Source organism: Microtus pennsylvanicus, chromosome 2, assembly GCF_037038515.1.
Source record: "Microtus pennsylvanicus isolate mMicPen1 chromosome 2, mMicPen1.hap1, whole genome shotgun sequence".
Taxonomy (NCBI): Eukaryota; Metazoa; Chordata; class Mammalia; order Rodentia; family Cricetidae; genus Microtus; species Microtus pennsylvanicus.
The window spans coordinates 53315259-53331421 of record NC_134580.1 but is presented as its reverse complement, the minus strand read 5'-3'; the positions used below and the strand labels follow the sequence as shown (position 1 = coordinate 53331421).

Below are 16163 nucleotides of genomic sequence, written 5' to 3'. Positions count from 1 at the left end.
CCCCTCTGGGTTCTATGATCCTAGTGTTTCGGGACCCGGCGCACTTACCTGTAGTGTCTAGAAATTTCTTCTTCCACCTGGGTAATAAAATCGCATTTTGTGCACGAGTGCTCTTTGCTTTCCTTGACAGCCTGCTGCCCATCGGATCCTAGCAGATGGTTTGCCTCTTGCTTGACATCCGACGCTGGGGACTCATGCATGGTCTCATAGTGAAAGAGGAGCACATCTACATCAGGGGTAGAGAAGGAACACTGGTGGCACTGGTGTTTGACTCGGGAACTTCCGGCCACCCCAGGAGACAAGTGCAACAGCAAGAGCGCACAGTGGGAACAATTACTCTTTCTACAAGCAAACGGGTAAGTAATTTCTCCAAGGTGCTTTTCAGGGCTGCAGAGGCCTCTGGGACAGAACGGACAGTGCTTAATGGTACACTTATGAATGTTATGGAGCTGTTGATAGTGACGGAGAAGTGGACCCACTACAATCACATCAGGGCCATGGCTTTTGGAATATCTAAAGTCACAGAACTGACAGTTATAGCTTGTGACCATATTGTCCTCTGCTCCCTTGCTGGGGAAGTCCTTCTTTTTAGCCCCACTCAAGCCCTTTTCTGGCTTGGTCAATGGCTCTCCTTCTACGCTTTTGGCTAGATCATTCTGATTAATAACAGAGCCCCTGGGAAGCTTGTCATTCAGCTCTGGATTAAGGCCGCCTGACAGCAGTGCTCCGTGCTGCTTGCCGTAATGTTCCAGCAGCTTAAGGGAGCTAGATGACTCACAGCTGAAACTACAAAATTTGCACCAGTAATAACTGGTGGCCTCTGTACCATTTTGTCTTGAGGAATCGAGGGACTTGATGGGCACGGAGTAGCCGACAGGGGTGTCGTCTCCCGCCTTGACTGTGATCTTGTCCTGCCATTTTCCAAAGTCTCCAGAGTCGCTGGCTCGAAGGGCAGGGATGGACTTGTTCGAGTTTTTCTCGGAAGTTTTCGCACCCTCCGAGGATGGGAGAGAAACTTTTATTTTATTCGGGTGAGTCTGAAGAAAATGCTGCTCTAGTTCAGTTGATGAGTTGCCCATATAAGTGAAATTGCAGAATTTGCAGCGGAAATACTTGGTGTTGCCTTGGCAATCTGGAGTTTTCCGTCCAATGCCAATGAAGGTTCCACCTGAAGTGACCTGGAGTGTGGAAGAGATGGAAGTTACTTTAGATGTGCCATAAATCCAGTCCGTTCTCTGTAAGGCAGAGGTATTGTCAAATATTCAACATTTTTCTAAAATGACAGTACTTTTCCAACTTGTTAGGAAATGGCTTGAACTACAGGAAGGGGGTTCTATTTCTCAATTGAGTGCCTCATTTTAGGACAGAGGATGAAGTTACATAATAAAAGTACTATAGCCAGTTCAAAGAACCAAATAATAAATATATAAGAAATCTATTTCCAACTGAGTGGGGTTGTACTGCATGACTGCAGAAACACCCAAATTGTAAAGTTTTGCCTTCTGAACAGCTAAGGGTTGCTATCAAAACCAGAGGCAGTGACTCTGAGATCATTCATTGAAGAGATTCTCCAAGGAAATACGACACTCGATCCCTATGGAATTGAGGCTGCAGGCAAAGAAGAGGGCTCTGTTTTAGATGAAACCCAAGTCCTAAAGTGATCACATAGCTGGTCTTCTAACAGAAGCTTAATCGTGAGCATTGAAAAAAATAAAATGAAGTGGGCAAGAATGAAATACATACAAAGAATTTCAAACGTCTCTCAGATAAGAGATGGAGAGAAACCAGGGCTCTATTTTGTTAAGACTCTATGTAATAGCTAAGAGACGCTATCTCCTCCTGTGAATGGGTCAAAGGATTAAAATTAAAAGTTAAAATAAGGCAATGTCCCACATACGTCTCTAAAGTTCTACTGTCTCTACTGAACTTGAGTTGTACAGTAAGCCAGGCATGTTAGTATACAATAGAATCCCAACACTCAGTAGACAGAGGTAGGACAATGGAGAGTTCAAGACCACCCTAGCCTTAATAGGCAGACTCTATTTCAAAAATAGAAAAAGAAAGATGAAAGATTACTTTTATTGGTCAAGGCCTTCAAAGGCACCTTATAAGGAAATCTTCCTCCCTTCTCAGGCCACACTGAGAATATACCTCAGTCATCACATTGATCCAAAGTTCATGCTCTAAAATTAAATTGCTCACTGAAATTTGGAGGGGGGAGGAGAGGAATCTAAGAAAAAAAAGAAAGAAAAAAGGAAAGAAAAAAGGAAAAAGGAAGGTAAGAAGGAGGAAGAAAGGAAGGAAGGGAGGAACAAAGGAAGGAACGAAGGAAGGAACAAAGGAAGGAACAAAGAAAAAAAGTAGGAATGAAGGGGAAGAGAAATTCTTCCTTCAAACATCAGTGATTTTTTTTAATTTTTCCAGCAACCAGATGTAAAGTATAAAACAAGTGGCAAAATCATTTTTTGTCCTTCTTCAACAGCTGCTCAAAAATGACATGTGTGATCACTGCTCATATACAAATCATCCATGAGAAAAATCTCAGGCTTCTCGAAATCACTTGAAGGCTCTACTTAAAATGCAAATCGTATGCTGTAGAGCTTTCCAGAATGTTTGCATCTCTACTGTATGGAACTAAAATGGATGCTTTCATTTGCTTCCTAAAAAGGCTTAACCTCGTTGGTCAATTGAGGTAACTTCTAAATTCATGTCCAGCGCTACAGTTCTAGGAAATCAACACTAGCACATAAACAACTTGATACTGACTTTACATTAGGATAATACTTTGGCTGTTGCCACATTCTTAATCAAAAGATGATGATGAAATATATGCATATGATTAACACATATACATCATATGTACTCAAAACCCAAGTACACAAGTTTTTGATTTACCAAGAACAGGATCACTGAGCCAAGAGAAGCAACGAAGGAATACCCTCCAAGGCAAAACATCTGAGAGTAAACAATCTGAAAGATGGCTGAAATCACAAATCCCTCAGAAAAACTATCTATAGCAGCATCCTTACGGTGATCAAAAGGAGCTGAGAGTTGCACTAAAACTAGGTACATTGCAAAACTTCCACCAGGACTTCCCAATTCAGTAGAATTGAGAAGCAACCTAAGTTTCTTAAAGAATCAAGCACTAGGTGCCATGCTATTTTCAAGTACTTTGGTGATTTTTAACTTGGATCGAAGGGGTAAATACTGAAACACTACTGTTTTATCATAAGAATAAATACAAAAATCTAGAGAGGACGATTTCTGCTATTTTAACTACTACACTGCTTAGAGATATCGAGTTCCTTAATATTAAAGACTTCAAACTTCTGCTTACACAAGTGAGATTCCTGAGAATCTACCAAGGATCATCACTACTTTTGATTTTGCAATCTGTAAGACCCATGTGCATAGCCACACCAAAGGAGTTGAACAATGAGCACACATGATTCTGAACTAAATATTCACTATTTCTAGGCATGTCAGCAGCCCTTTGAGCTTGTATTTCTTGCATTTCTAACAATGAATAAAGAAAAGTTTGTGCATAATTATCAATAAAGGATTTTCACTGATGATGAACAAACTTTGCAGACTAGATTGGGTCTTTTGAGTTGGTGCTGACAATGTGTCTAAGAGAAGCGTTTCTTTGCCTGTAGAAGTGGACATGACGACTCCACTATTTAGTACAGGTCTAGTGACTAAAACCTGAATTATGCTGAGAATACATTCCCACTAGGAAGCCTTTTACATGCAACCTAAACAACAAAGAAAACTCACAACTCTTACTTTGCAGAAAAGAGCAATCCCTTCGATATCCCATAGATTACAAATTTGCTTTTTTGGTTAATACCAGTAAATCATTTTGGTATTATATACCACTGAAAGCAAAATAGCATGGGAATCACATTACTTAAGACTTTTGAAAAATGTAATTTCTTAGTATTCTATTCATTTTTCTCCCCAAAAGAAAACCTAGACAATATTTGTGTAACTCTTTTCTCACTGGCACATTTACACAAGTCACCGTAAAACATGTCTGATATTCATTATTTGGCAACCTCTGTTAAAAAAATAAAAATTTTTTTTAAAGATACACTATTCATGTCTACTGCCTACACTGACTTTATTTTTGGTACTTACAAGTGTTAGTTTTGATCTCCTTTCTTAGTTAAACACAAATCCACTGTAAGAACAGTTAAGAAGTTACAGCAATAATTTACTAAAAAATATTATCAGGCAGCAGCTCTTATATACAGAATCACTGCAAATTTCTCAAATGTTAAAACCCAGCAATAGTTGGGAAAAAACTTTTTTTTCTAGTTATGATTATACTAAAGAGGAGACAAAGAGCAGAACTCGGTTTCCTGTCTTTCTTCATTGACTAACCAACATTTGAAACTATAATATATTGACATACAAAACTTGAATATATATATATATATATATATATATATATATATATATATATGTATATTCACAAGTTAAAACCATACAGCTGTATGTTCATTTTGAGCCTAACATGTACTCCTCTATCTCCTTAGCATTTGACTCATGTTGGGCTTTGGGATAAGATGAGAAAGCTAGACCACCTCTTTGACGTAAAGATACTTAAGAGGAAATATTCTCTATAAAAACTTGAACTGCAGTTATATTTGCACACATTTATCTGCTTCTAGAAGTTCTCTAAATTCTGTGAACAAACACAGTAGCCTCCTAGGACTTCTTCCCCCCTCTCTATGAACATAGCTAGTGCTGTACAGTTTGCCGTTTAATTGGATTGTTATAAGCATCAAGTGAGAACTCTAGATGAAATAGAATTTTCCAAGGCAATAAAAATTTTGCATATTATTCCTTGTGCCAAGGATGGACATGAGTCATGTGTGGGTATTAAAATAAAGGTCGAGAAAATGACTTGTTCTTAATGTAACTTAAATGTTTTCTTAATTTTCATCAATTTAATTTAATCTAATGAGCTACATGTGGTCGTGAAGTACTATAGTAGACAGTACACTACCAAGTAACAGCCGCAGGAATAAAAGACTGTTTAATAAAGTGACCCATCCGGTGAACTTGTCCTGCCAGCATGATGAATAGATCAAATAGATGGGAAGTGATGACATCAGTGGCAAATTCAACACACTTTGTTCAAACAGTACTCTTAACATAAGTGAAAGGTTCCATTTGCTGTTACCAAGCTAATGATCTATTTATATTCTTTCTGGACTACAAGAAGAATGTGTTACTAATATTTGGAGTATGTTAGGACTCCCTGCATTTGGGCTGAAGGGATGATGTGATTGAATACAGACAGTAAGTTCTCTCCAACACCCTGGAGCCACCTGGAATAAGGAGCCATAATTAGTTGCTTCAAGTCTCTCATTGTTTTGACCTTCAAAAAAGTCACAAAAAGCCCTTAACTGTGTCTTTTATACAAAAGCAACTGGTCATTTAACTTTCCAAATGTAAATCAAACTTTTACATAGAAAACAGCCCAAAAAGATACATAACACACACAGGAAAAACAAACTAAAACATATTTTAGCTCATTTACCCCTGAAAATACTGATCGGTGTTATTCTACTTTGATTTCAATTTAAAATTATTCAGTTAAAAAAAAACTATTCCTTCCACGTAGTATTTTCCATGGATTTTTTAATAATTTATTATACATTGTTACACAGAAATATTACACAGGAGAATTGAAAAACATTAAAAGATTGTTTTTCACGGTCTGGATGAATTCGTTTCGTCCTAATAATATGCATTAAAAATGACTAAAATAATATCTAAAGGAATACGTCAAAGGAAAAAAAAGCCTCAAAACTCTTAAAACAACACTTTAGTACGTGTACTTGCTTTCAAAGCAGCCGAGATGGGAGCTGTTTAAACCACACACAAGCTCTCCCTCAGATGTGGTTCATTTTCAAGTACAATAATTGATGGCAACAGAGACAAGAATGAGGGCCTAATTGGAGAGGACTTGGGGTTATGGGCTGATAGTCAAAATGTAAAACCTTAAAAATAAAAAGCTAAGTTATTACATGAAAATCACTGTGAATGATGGACGATGAAATTACTTGAAGAAATCTGTAAGGGAGGGACTAGGTTAAGAGTACTGAGACCCAGAGTGAACCTGCTAAGACACATACGGAATGTTTCTGCACGCAGAGAGCTCCGAAAACACATCCCCGCAAACCACGTGCGATACAGAGATGCACAGCTAACAGAGAATAAGATTTCAGTAACCAATCTCCCCACGAGGATCTCTCCGCGAGGCTTATCCCTGCAGCGTGTTCTTGTCAGTGTCACCATAACAAACCCCGTGAATCCTTTTCTTATACAGATTTATAATAGTCAGCTAAGTGGGAGGGGTGGTCATCATTTAATGTATTCTAAGAGGCACATTTAAGAGTCACAGTGTCGATTCTTTATTGTGCACATCCTTTAAAAAATCAGTTATTGAGGATCACAGACAGATAGTTTACTTAAATTTTGTATTGCAGTTTCATTCAATGTAAATCTTAACAAGTTTTTCTGCTGTTACCTGATATCTGGAACTACAGTGTCATAAAGCTAATCTCAAGAGTATGAGGCCAGGGTGACTGGATGGCCCTCAGCAGGTAAAAGTGTTTGCCAATAGTATGAACTCTCCTACAAAGCCAGGTACAGCTGCTTTTGTTCCTTTTTTTTTCTTAATTTATTTATTTATTAAGGATTTCTGCCTCCTCCCTGCAACCGCTTCCCATTTCCCTCCCCCTCCCCCAATCAAGTCCTCCTCCCTCATCTGCTCGAAGAGCAATCAGGGTTCCCTGACCTGTGGGAAGCCCAAGGACTGCCCACCTCTATCCAGGTCTCCTAAGGTGAGCATCCAAACTGGCTAGGCTTCCACAAAGCCAGTACGACACACTGAGACAATGGGGATGTTCTATCGGGAACTCACCAAGGCCAGCTGGCCTAGGTCTGAAAAAGCATGGGATAAATCCGGACTAGCTGAACATAGCGGACAATGAGGAATACTGAGAACTCAAGAACAATCGCAGTGGGTTTTTGATCCTACTGCTTTTGTTCCTTTGAAGCCAGTAAGTACCTTGAGGGACACACAGAGAAGGCTATCTGACTGCAGGCCAGCAGCCCAACGCAAGGTTCAGTGAGAAACCCCGTCTCAAGAGCACAAGGTAGAGAGGTGGTCTTCTAGGTACCTCTATCCAGATCCATACACAGGTGCAGCAGGTGGGGCTGCAGGTTGGGGTTTCCGTCCTGCCCAAGTGGGCAGAAAGAGCTCCCGCAGCACACAGACATTTCTATATACCATCATACACCATACAGGCACACAAAAAAATGTAAAAATAATGTGAAAGTCCACCTTTTATTGAACATAAAAAAATAGAGTGTAAATACAAGGTAAGGCAGAGTGCTCCTCCCAGGACAATTCTAAGTTTGGTCTGTCTCTCCCTATGGCTCTACATGGAAATCATAAGAAACGCAAGTGCTGCAAGAAAGGAACAGAGGCCAGAGATGGAACTCACTATGGAGCATTGGCCTACTGCCCATGAGCCCGATCTGGCTACTGCCCACTGATGAAGAAAATAAAAATATAGGGAAAATGAAAGAGGAATTTTAACATGAAAACTGAGTTTAATCCCTTAAAGTACCGAATGTTTTCCAATGAAAGAGGTTGTTTGTTGCACCCGTATTAGCTGAAAAGCACTGGGAATCAACAGGAAATTATAATCCAGAACACACCAATGTCTGTGATTTAACAGAAAAATCTCACACATGTGGCCGGACAGACCACTCAGCATTAAAGAACACATATTTTTCTTGTGGAGGACCTGAGTTCAGTTCCTAGAACCCATGTCAGGTATATCTAGCCCCAGTAAGATCCAGTGCCTTCCTTTGTAGTCAGACAACTGCATGCACATGTACAATGCCCCCCGCCACACACACACATAAACACACACACAAACACACATACAGAGAGAATTAAATTTTTTAAACGCATGTAAACAGATAATAAAAGCAATGGAACACGAGCAGTTTCTGCTGAGTCCATAGTTCCATGACAACGAAAGAAGAATACCTAACATAGACTGAAAAGCCTGAAAAGGAAAGACAACATGGGAGCTGTGCACAGGCAAGCTGGCATCTGAAGATGGGCCTCCAAGGCAGAACACATGGAATGGCTATCGAGGTAGAAGGGTAACGTTAAGAAGTGACAGGATACAATGAAATGTTCTCTCAGGAAATGCTGACAGATTTCTGAAGGAAAAGAAACACAGAAAGGAAAGAGCAAGGGAAGAAAGAGCTTCAGAACAGAAAGTAAATTAAACAAAATGAAGGGAGGAAGGGGAGCAACAGAAGAAAAAAAACAAGGAAGAGGAAGAACGAGGATAGGCTAAAGAATGGATAAATGAATAGAAAAAATAAAAGAAAGTAATATGGGGTAGTGGAGCTGGTGCAGCTGGTAGAAACTCATACGGAACAAGTATGATGTCCTGAGCTTGATCCTCTAAAAGGCTGGATGAGAGGAAATGCGCTTGCAGTGCCAGCACTCCTGTGCTGAGATTGGCAGCAGAGACAGGAGAATTGCCCAGACACTCTGACCAGCTAGTGCGGCATAGACAGTACAGCAGAAAAAACAAGAATGACTCTGCTTGAATGGGATGGAAAGTAAGAAAGAACTTCTGACCTACATCACACACACACACATACACACACATACACGCAGCACATGCCCACCACACACTTGCTACACACACACACCACACATACATACACACCACACACATATGCAACACACACATACACACATACCACATACAAGTAGTTGGGTATGGTGGTACACACCTTTAATCCCAGCATTTGAGGGAGGCAGATTTATGAGAGTTCAAGAATAGCCTGGTCTATAGAGTGAGTTTCAGGACAGTCAAAGATACACAGGGAAACCAACCCTGTCAAAAATAAAAGAAATGGAATTTAAAATAAAGCCAAAAAAAGATGGAAAATACACTGAGAAGCTGAATACTGAATGTTATTGTGCTGTCTCTGAATTCTTCGATAGCTGAAAAAGAAGCAACAGTTGCTAAACTACATTTGATTATAAATGTTGCTGGATTAACACAACATTTATATTCTGAAAATGCCCTGACTTCAATTTTTAAGTCAAAGGTACATTATTCTGGAGAAGAGGTTTTGCTTTTGTTTCCATGGGAAATGAGAGACTGTGAATTCATTTGGGGCTAAAAAAACACGCCATGTTTGACCAAGAAAGATCCCCTGAATATTCTCTGATAGAAGCAGATGGCCCAGATGATCCAGCATTTCCGAGGCCCTCTGGTGGAGTTTCCTCTGAGTTCTACAGCCAGAACAGCCTCAAGATGGCTGGCTGAGGTGATCAAGCCTCGCAGAATATTTCAGTCAAGACTTGATCAATATTCTAAATTTTCTTTAGGTTCCCATAAGATTATCAGCATGTCCAATCAGCATGAAATAGCCTAGAAAACTATGCCCACATTCCCCTCAAATGGATTATGGATGTTTGTCTCTGTTTAGAGTATTGGTTTCAAGTTGTGGATAATGGTCAGGAAAAAAGCTATACAAAGGAGATTAGATTCAGAGTTCTTGTTTAGAAAAGAAAAAAAATGGGGAAGTACTGTAGGACAATGGTCTTGTACCCTGTAAAGATTTGTCACTTTTATTGTTTTAATGAAATACTGATTGGCCAATAGCCAGGCAAGAGGTATAGGCAGGGCTACCAGAATAGGAGAATTCTGGGAAGAGGAAAAGCTCAGTTTGCAGTCATCACCCAGAAACAGAGGAAGCGAGATGAGAATGCCTCACTGGTAAAGGATACCAAGCCATGTGGCTAACAGAGACAAGAATTATGTGTTAATGTAAGATGTAAGAGTTAATTGATGATAAGCCTGACCTAATAGGCCAACCAGTTTATAATTAATTGAGGCCTCTGTGTGTTTCTTTGGGACTGAATGACTGTGGGACCGGGTGGGACCGAAACCTCTGTCAATACATACACACCACACACATACACACATGCTACAAATATACACACCACACATACACACACACCACACCATACAGAATATAGTTTTTCAAAAAGAAAACAACCTGAATTTACTTAATAAACATAATTAAGATTGATGCAACAAGAATAAAGAATAGCAGAACAATCTCTCAACTGTTTGAGGTACAATAATAGCAGAAATCTAAAGCAAAGCCCAGATACCCAGCCTTGACTCAATAAAATGGAACTATGAATGAAAAGTGGCAAATAAAGCTCTGATAACTTCAGTTTACATATATTGACTGAGAAATAAAAATGGGATGTCAAAGTAGGACTGCCCACGAGGTGGAAAACCATCATTTCTCTTGGGATTCCTGGGCTACTGAATACATGAGAGAATCCTAGTGATCTTTAAACCTGTGCCTACCATGAGAAAAAGGGGGTGCTGGACAGGCAAGGTATCTCAATTCTTCAGCTACACACAGCATCCCACACTTTTCTCACTTGCAGAACCCAGTGAAATCACAAAGCTCGCAGCAAGGGGATGGCGTGCAGCTTGCTCAAATTAAACTCTCTAAAGGCGTTTCTGCTTTGGTTTTCTGCTTCCACACTCAGCCTCATTCCTAATGTAGGCAGAAGGTGGAAGCTTAATTGCACAGCCTTGGAGAACTTGATTGGGAAGCAAGTGCCTCTCCTTATCATTAGTCTTCACAGGCATACCAACTGACTTGGCTCGGTAAGGAGAGGAGAAGACAACTCTCGCACGATCTCTCATATCATCCATTCTTAAAACAAAGACCTGTGAATGAGGAGACTGTGAAAGAAAACAACTGAATACAGGACCCATCCCTTCATTTGGGAAGAACACTGCAGTCTTAATTGAGAAAGTCAAAATTTCTCCTGTACCTACTCTGTCACTGCTAGTGTCTGTGGCAAAAGAATCAGTGAAAATGAATTACAGTAATTAAAAAAAGAGAGAGAGACAAAGCGACACATTTAATTTCCTTTTCAATGATTTCAATTATAAGCCCAGTAAATTTCAATAAAGCAGCATCATACCGCATGGATTAGATAACACATAATCTCAAAGTGATCTCACTTAAAATGATTCAGCATGAGGATCAAAGAGCCCACCTCGCTATTGGGTTTGTCTCCCACTCTTTTCTATTTGTAGTAAACGCAGTTTCCCTCTGGGAAGCAGTGTATCGCAGTAGTTACGCAGCCAGGCTTCTGCAGCCTATCTATCATGGTTTACACCCTATCAACCCTAGTTGTGCAATTCTCTGCTCATGGGCATGGTACTTTAATCCTCCTATGCCTGTTTCCTCTTTCCTTCTAATGGACATAATGGTAGTGTCTACTTCAAGGGTTTTTATGAAGATGAGTTGATTGGTGCACATAAAGAACTCAGGGACACATCAGCACATAAGAAACCCTTAATAAATGCTAGCTATTATTACATGCAAATCTAAAACTGTGGGAGGGAGGCTCTGCACAATGTTTATTATGTAAACTTAAAGATGATGAAAGAAGAGTAGATCAACTTAAAAATACTGAAAGCATAAATGCTGCATTTGGTGTTCAATAAAAATGAAAGTTTGAGGGTCTGAAAAGGCAGAATATATTTGTTAAGATTGGAAGTCATAGGATTAATAAGATGTCACTAAGTGTTTGGTCTAATGATTCTCAGCATAAAGAAAATCAGAAAATGAAATGTTACTGCTTTCTCTCTCCAAACTTCCCTCTGGTTGGGGTACTCGCTGTAGATCCTGCAACAGCTGCAAGTTTGCTGGAATTACAGTGACTCAAGGAAGGAAAAGCACTCAATAACCTGCCGACTTGATAGAGTTAGCAGAGAAGGCCATTTGGGAGATAAAACTTTTATTAAGAGTTGGATGAGTCTAAATTTGATTGGATGCACTGATAATTATGGTTTTTTATTCTAAACATTCTGCCTTGAAAGAAACACTATTCTAGAAAATTGTACTCATTCTTTAAATGATAACAAACAAACCAAAAAATCAAAGAGGAGTAGACATTTATCATAGCACTCCTATGTTAGCACAGCCAAATGGAGATTTAACTGCCACACAGGTAAATGGATTAGTTAGAATGGTCAAACTTCTCCTGCGGGCGAGGTGGGGGGGTGCGCTTACATTATCCAGCTCAGCCATCTCCACTGATGAAAATAACCTGGTAAATGCCAGAGCTTTGCTTTGCTTTATGGCCTTGGGGTGAGCATATGTTTTATTTTGCACACTTTATTACTTGTTAAAGAGATACAGGCCGAAAATAAGTCTGGATTCACATGTCAAGTATTCTGTACACCATAGACAGTCTGGATTGATTAAAGTCTCATTCACCAGTTTTTTTTTCTAAAATGCAATAGTCCTTAAACTTGGAGAAACAAAGAAACAGAACCTGCTAAGATCTACAACTTCCCTTATGCTCCAGATCAAAGGAAACTGCAAAGCAAAAAATAAATATTTGGAAGTAAAATTCAAGACAAGTCAAAATAAACCACAATGAGATTAATGGTCCCCGGTGTTTTGTTTTTGTTTTTTCTTTTACTATTTTAATCAAAATTGTAATTCCAGCATTCAGTTGAACACACATATATGTTAAAAAAAATATATAGAGCCCCTATGGTTAATTGTGCTGAAAATATAAAAAGAAAGGGCAGTTTCCTATCACTTAAATCTGCTCTTCCTGTTTCTAACATGACATATTGTACAACTGGGATAAAAATATTTACAAAGCAGGCATGCAGTACTCCTGGTTCAGACAGAAGAGACTCCTTGGTAAGTTAAGAAAGGGGTCCTTCCAGTAAATGTAGGGTTTCACTAAAGGCCAAAAAGAAGGTCCCAAATGGAATCCAGTAGCTACTTTCATGGAGTCTTGAATAATGCAGAAGGACAGAAAAGATCAGCTAACATGGGAAGGTCTTGTGTGCATCTTGAGCTTTTATCAACGTGGAATAGTGTAAACACTTTCCCGTGGGAAGCACAACTTGACAGCACTCCTAATTTTATAACCTGATCTGAGAGCTAAAAGCTCCCCCATAAAGATGATGCAAACGCCCTAATGCGCAGCACATTAAGCCCTAATGAAACAGCAGAGTCGGCGTGGTTAATGCAGGCCTCCATTCAGAGAAGGTTTAAATATAAGCATAATAAAGCAGATTAAAAAGAAAGAGGCTGTAATTACTTTTTAAAGAACTCAATCTCTTGTCCTATTATTGGTCTACTTGCGAGCCTCAAAGGCTGAATACAGATAGTAAAAATTACATGAGGCTTCCCAATCATGCCATATCCATTATTTTCAAATATGTAGGGGGGGAAAAGGAACCCTGATAAAACACAGAGTGTGTGGGGGGTGAAACACTGGAATCTAGCAGCCTTATCCATTCAAGTAGCTCAGTGCTAGCCATTACCTTCTTTTGCTTGTTGTTGTTGTTACTTATGTATGTATTCATTTGTTTGTTTGTTTTTTGGTGTTCATTGGATTCAATTGTTTTAAGTTTGGGTTGAGGCGAGTCATTCTTTTATTTTTTATTTTTCCATAAAAGGATTATCTCTTTTCTGTTTGCGGGACTATGCACATTACTGTATGGTATTGTATCTCATGAATTCCTCAGACCTAGAAAAGATAGTTGTGATTCTATAGTGGTCGCTGCAGGTGGTCTTTGCCTATTCCTGGTTCACTGTCTACAGAAAAATGTAAGAAAATCTTTTTGACATTATTTTTACAAAATTAACCATAATTCCTTGGCCAGTTCTTTAACTACCATTTACATGAATGTGAAATTGTCATATAATACCTGTGCTGCTGGATTTTCAAATGTTCCCCCAGATAGCATACATTTTTGGTTTATAAAGTATATATTAAAATCTAAGACGCTGCTTAAATTACTCTATCTTCCAAACCGGCTATCTTGTATTTATAGTTAAGTTGGTTCGATTTATATGAAACCATCATGTCAAACCAAACCATAGATCAAAGCCACATAGTCCTCTGAGTTTTTTCCTCTTTCCTTTTTCTTGATATAGAGGGATATAAAACTATCATTAACAACCAACAGCTCTGAGCATTTCCTAAAAGCCAATTTAATTGAAAAAGATTAATGAATTGTTCATCCATTTCTATAATTGACTTAAATTGTGGAGTTCAGTAAATGATTCCTGAAATTGTTCATAATAGTGTTGTCTAGGAAAATATTTTATCAGAATATATACAAGCTATTAACTCATAACATGCATTTGTTATATGGATGCATAGATATACATATTTCTTATGAAACTCTGCATTTAAAAATTCACTAGTCAGTATTTTAGCTCAGGAAGTTTTAACCAACACAGTTCAAGGGTCTAAAAAAAGAACTACTAAAGAGCATTTCTGCGGCATAAAAACATTAGAGAAAAGAATATTCAAAACATTGCTTTATTATTGAGTATCTGTAGGAGTATATGAGTATATGGTTTGTGGTTCAGCATGGACTAATTATCTATCTTCAGGCATGCTTTTGCATCAATATCAGGTATGTAGCTCAAACCATATATATTCAAAATCATCATTGGTCTATAATGTACTTGGTTCTCTCTTCACAAAATGAGGTTATGTTTCTTTAGATCTGGCCCCAAACCCATTCATGTCTTTGAAATAACCGCCCACTTTTCCCATGGATTGTTTTAATCTACTCGTAGCAGCACCACTTCTCTTCGAATGAAGACGAAAATAAAAGAATTCTACCCAGATCACCTTCCTGTCCATGGGGTCCTCTCACTTTCCTTCTTTGCTGCGTGCAGAGCGGGGATGCAGTGCACAGCCCAGTCCACGATCAGCTGTTTTATTTCCAAACTCAGATAGCTCGCACATCTGTTTCATTTCCCAAATCACTGCCCAGGAAAAGTGTTCCACCCAAACATAAACTTTACTATAAATAACTAAGAACTTAACAAATAACTATTTGGGGGAAATGGAAGTGTGTTTAAAAATCTGAATTCTTCCAAACCCTAGGCCTTAGTAATCTTTTTAGAGCCTTCCTGACAGCCGGGATCAGCTTCCCTCAGAAGTTGTCCCCAGAGTGAACAAATTGAAACTGCCGGAAATCCAGGTATTAACATCATATTACTTGCTAATTATAAAACACCGTTTCACACAGTGACATTATGCACTTCCAACCCTTTTATCTAAAACACGTATTTGCTTTCCAAATCAGAGTTTGACAGCAGAGTCTATCTGACATAAGACAGTGAAATGATCTTTAATAAGACAGGAGCTCAAAGCATGTAGCTTCCCTGCATAATAACTATGTTGCCTTAATTTGCAGCTCCACAGAAATAATTCTATTTGCAGAAATTCAGTGAGCAAATGGAAACTTTAAAGATGAAACTGCCTTCTTAAGTTTTCTCCATAATTCCTTTGAAATGGCCGTGGCCAGCCTGAAACTGGAAGGACTCGGAATTTCTATCTATATCCTTCATACAAATATTGCAAAACAGTTTTCTGCCTATCCTCTGTAATTCCTTTCTATGCCTTTCTTATCGACACTAGGTCAGTAGAAAGCATAGGAATGAAGTGCTGTGGATAGGAAGCTGGGAAAAATGAATGTTAAGAGGCGTCCCTGGTAAAATAAGTGCTAAGGGAATTCAGCAGTCCAATGGTACTTTTGAAAAGTCATAGATAAGGAGAGCATTTAACGTCCCATGCTTTTTCCCATGTTTTTTAATCTCCCTGGCTCAATAAGTCAATAAGATTTATAGAATGTAACAAAACCTAAGACTCTTTGTTGGACTGGCCATGAGCTTCAACGGAGCTTAAATCCCCAAGATTAAATTAAAATTAAATACTGAATTTCTTCACATTCACTTTCATGTTTCTTTCAAATTAAAAATATTACACATTAGGGTTTTTCATACCTATGATGTCAACTGAGGGCAGAAAAATAGATGAAAACAGTGTACAGGTTTCAATAAAAGTGTAAGCCTAAATCACTACTAACTGCTTTCATAAATGACTGCCATTCTCCTTAAGTGGAGAAAAGAATGCCTTCATGGCTTACTTCAAAGTCATTCTGAGCACTCTATGACTTACAGTCTCACTGAGGTTTTCAATCAATGCAAAATGTTGCTTCCAAATATTC

General features: G+C 38.7%; 1 protein-coding gene across 3 annotated transcripts in view; it reads right to left on the bottom strand.

The window, feature by feature from the left end:
- The window catches only part of Trps1 (transcriptional repressor GATA binding 1), a 232354-nt gene that overhangs the window by 171123 nt on the left and 45068 nt on the right, over positions 1-16163 (bottom strand). For 2 of the 3 annotated variants that reach the window (XM_075961033.1, XM_075961032.1), the window contains exon 3: positions 49-1178. In XM_075961033.1, the coding sequence (XP_075817148.1) occupies positions 49-1178 (1130 nt within the window). The remainder of the gene's footprint in view (positions 1-48; positions 1179-16163) is intronic. The other variant, XM_075961034.1, reaches the window with a different exon arrangement.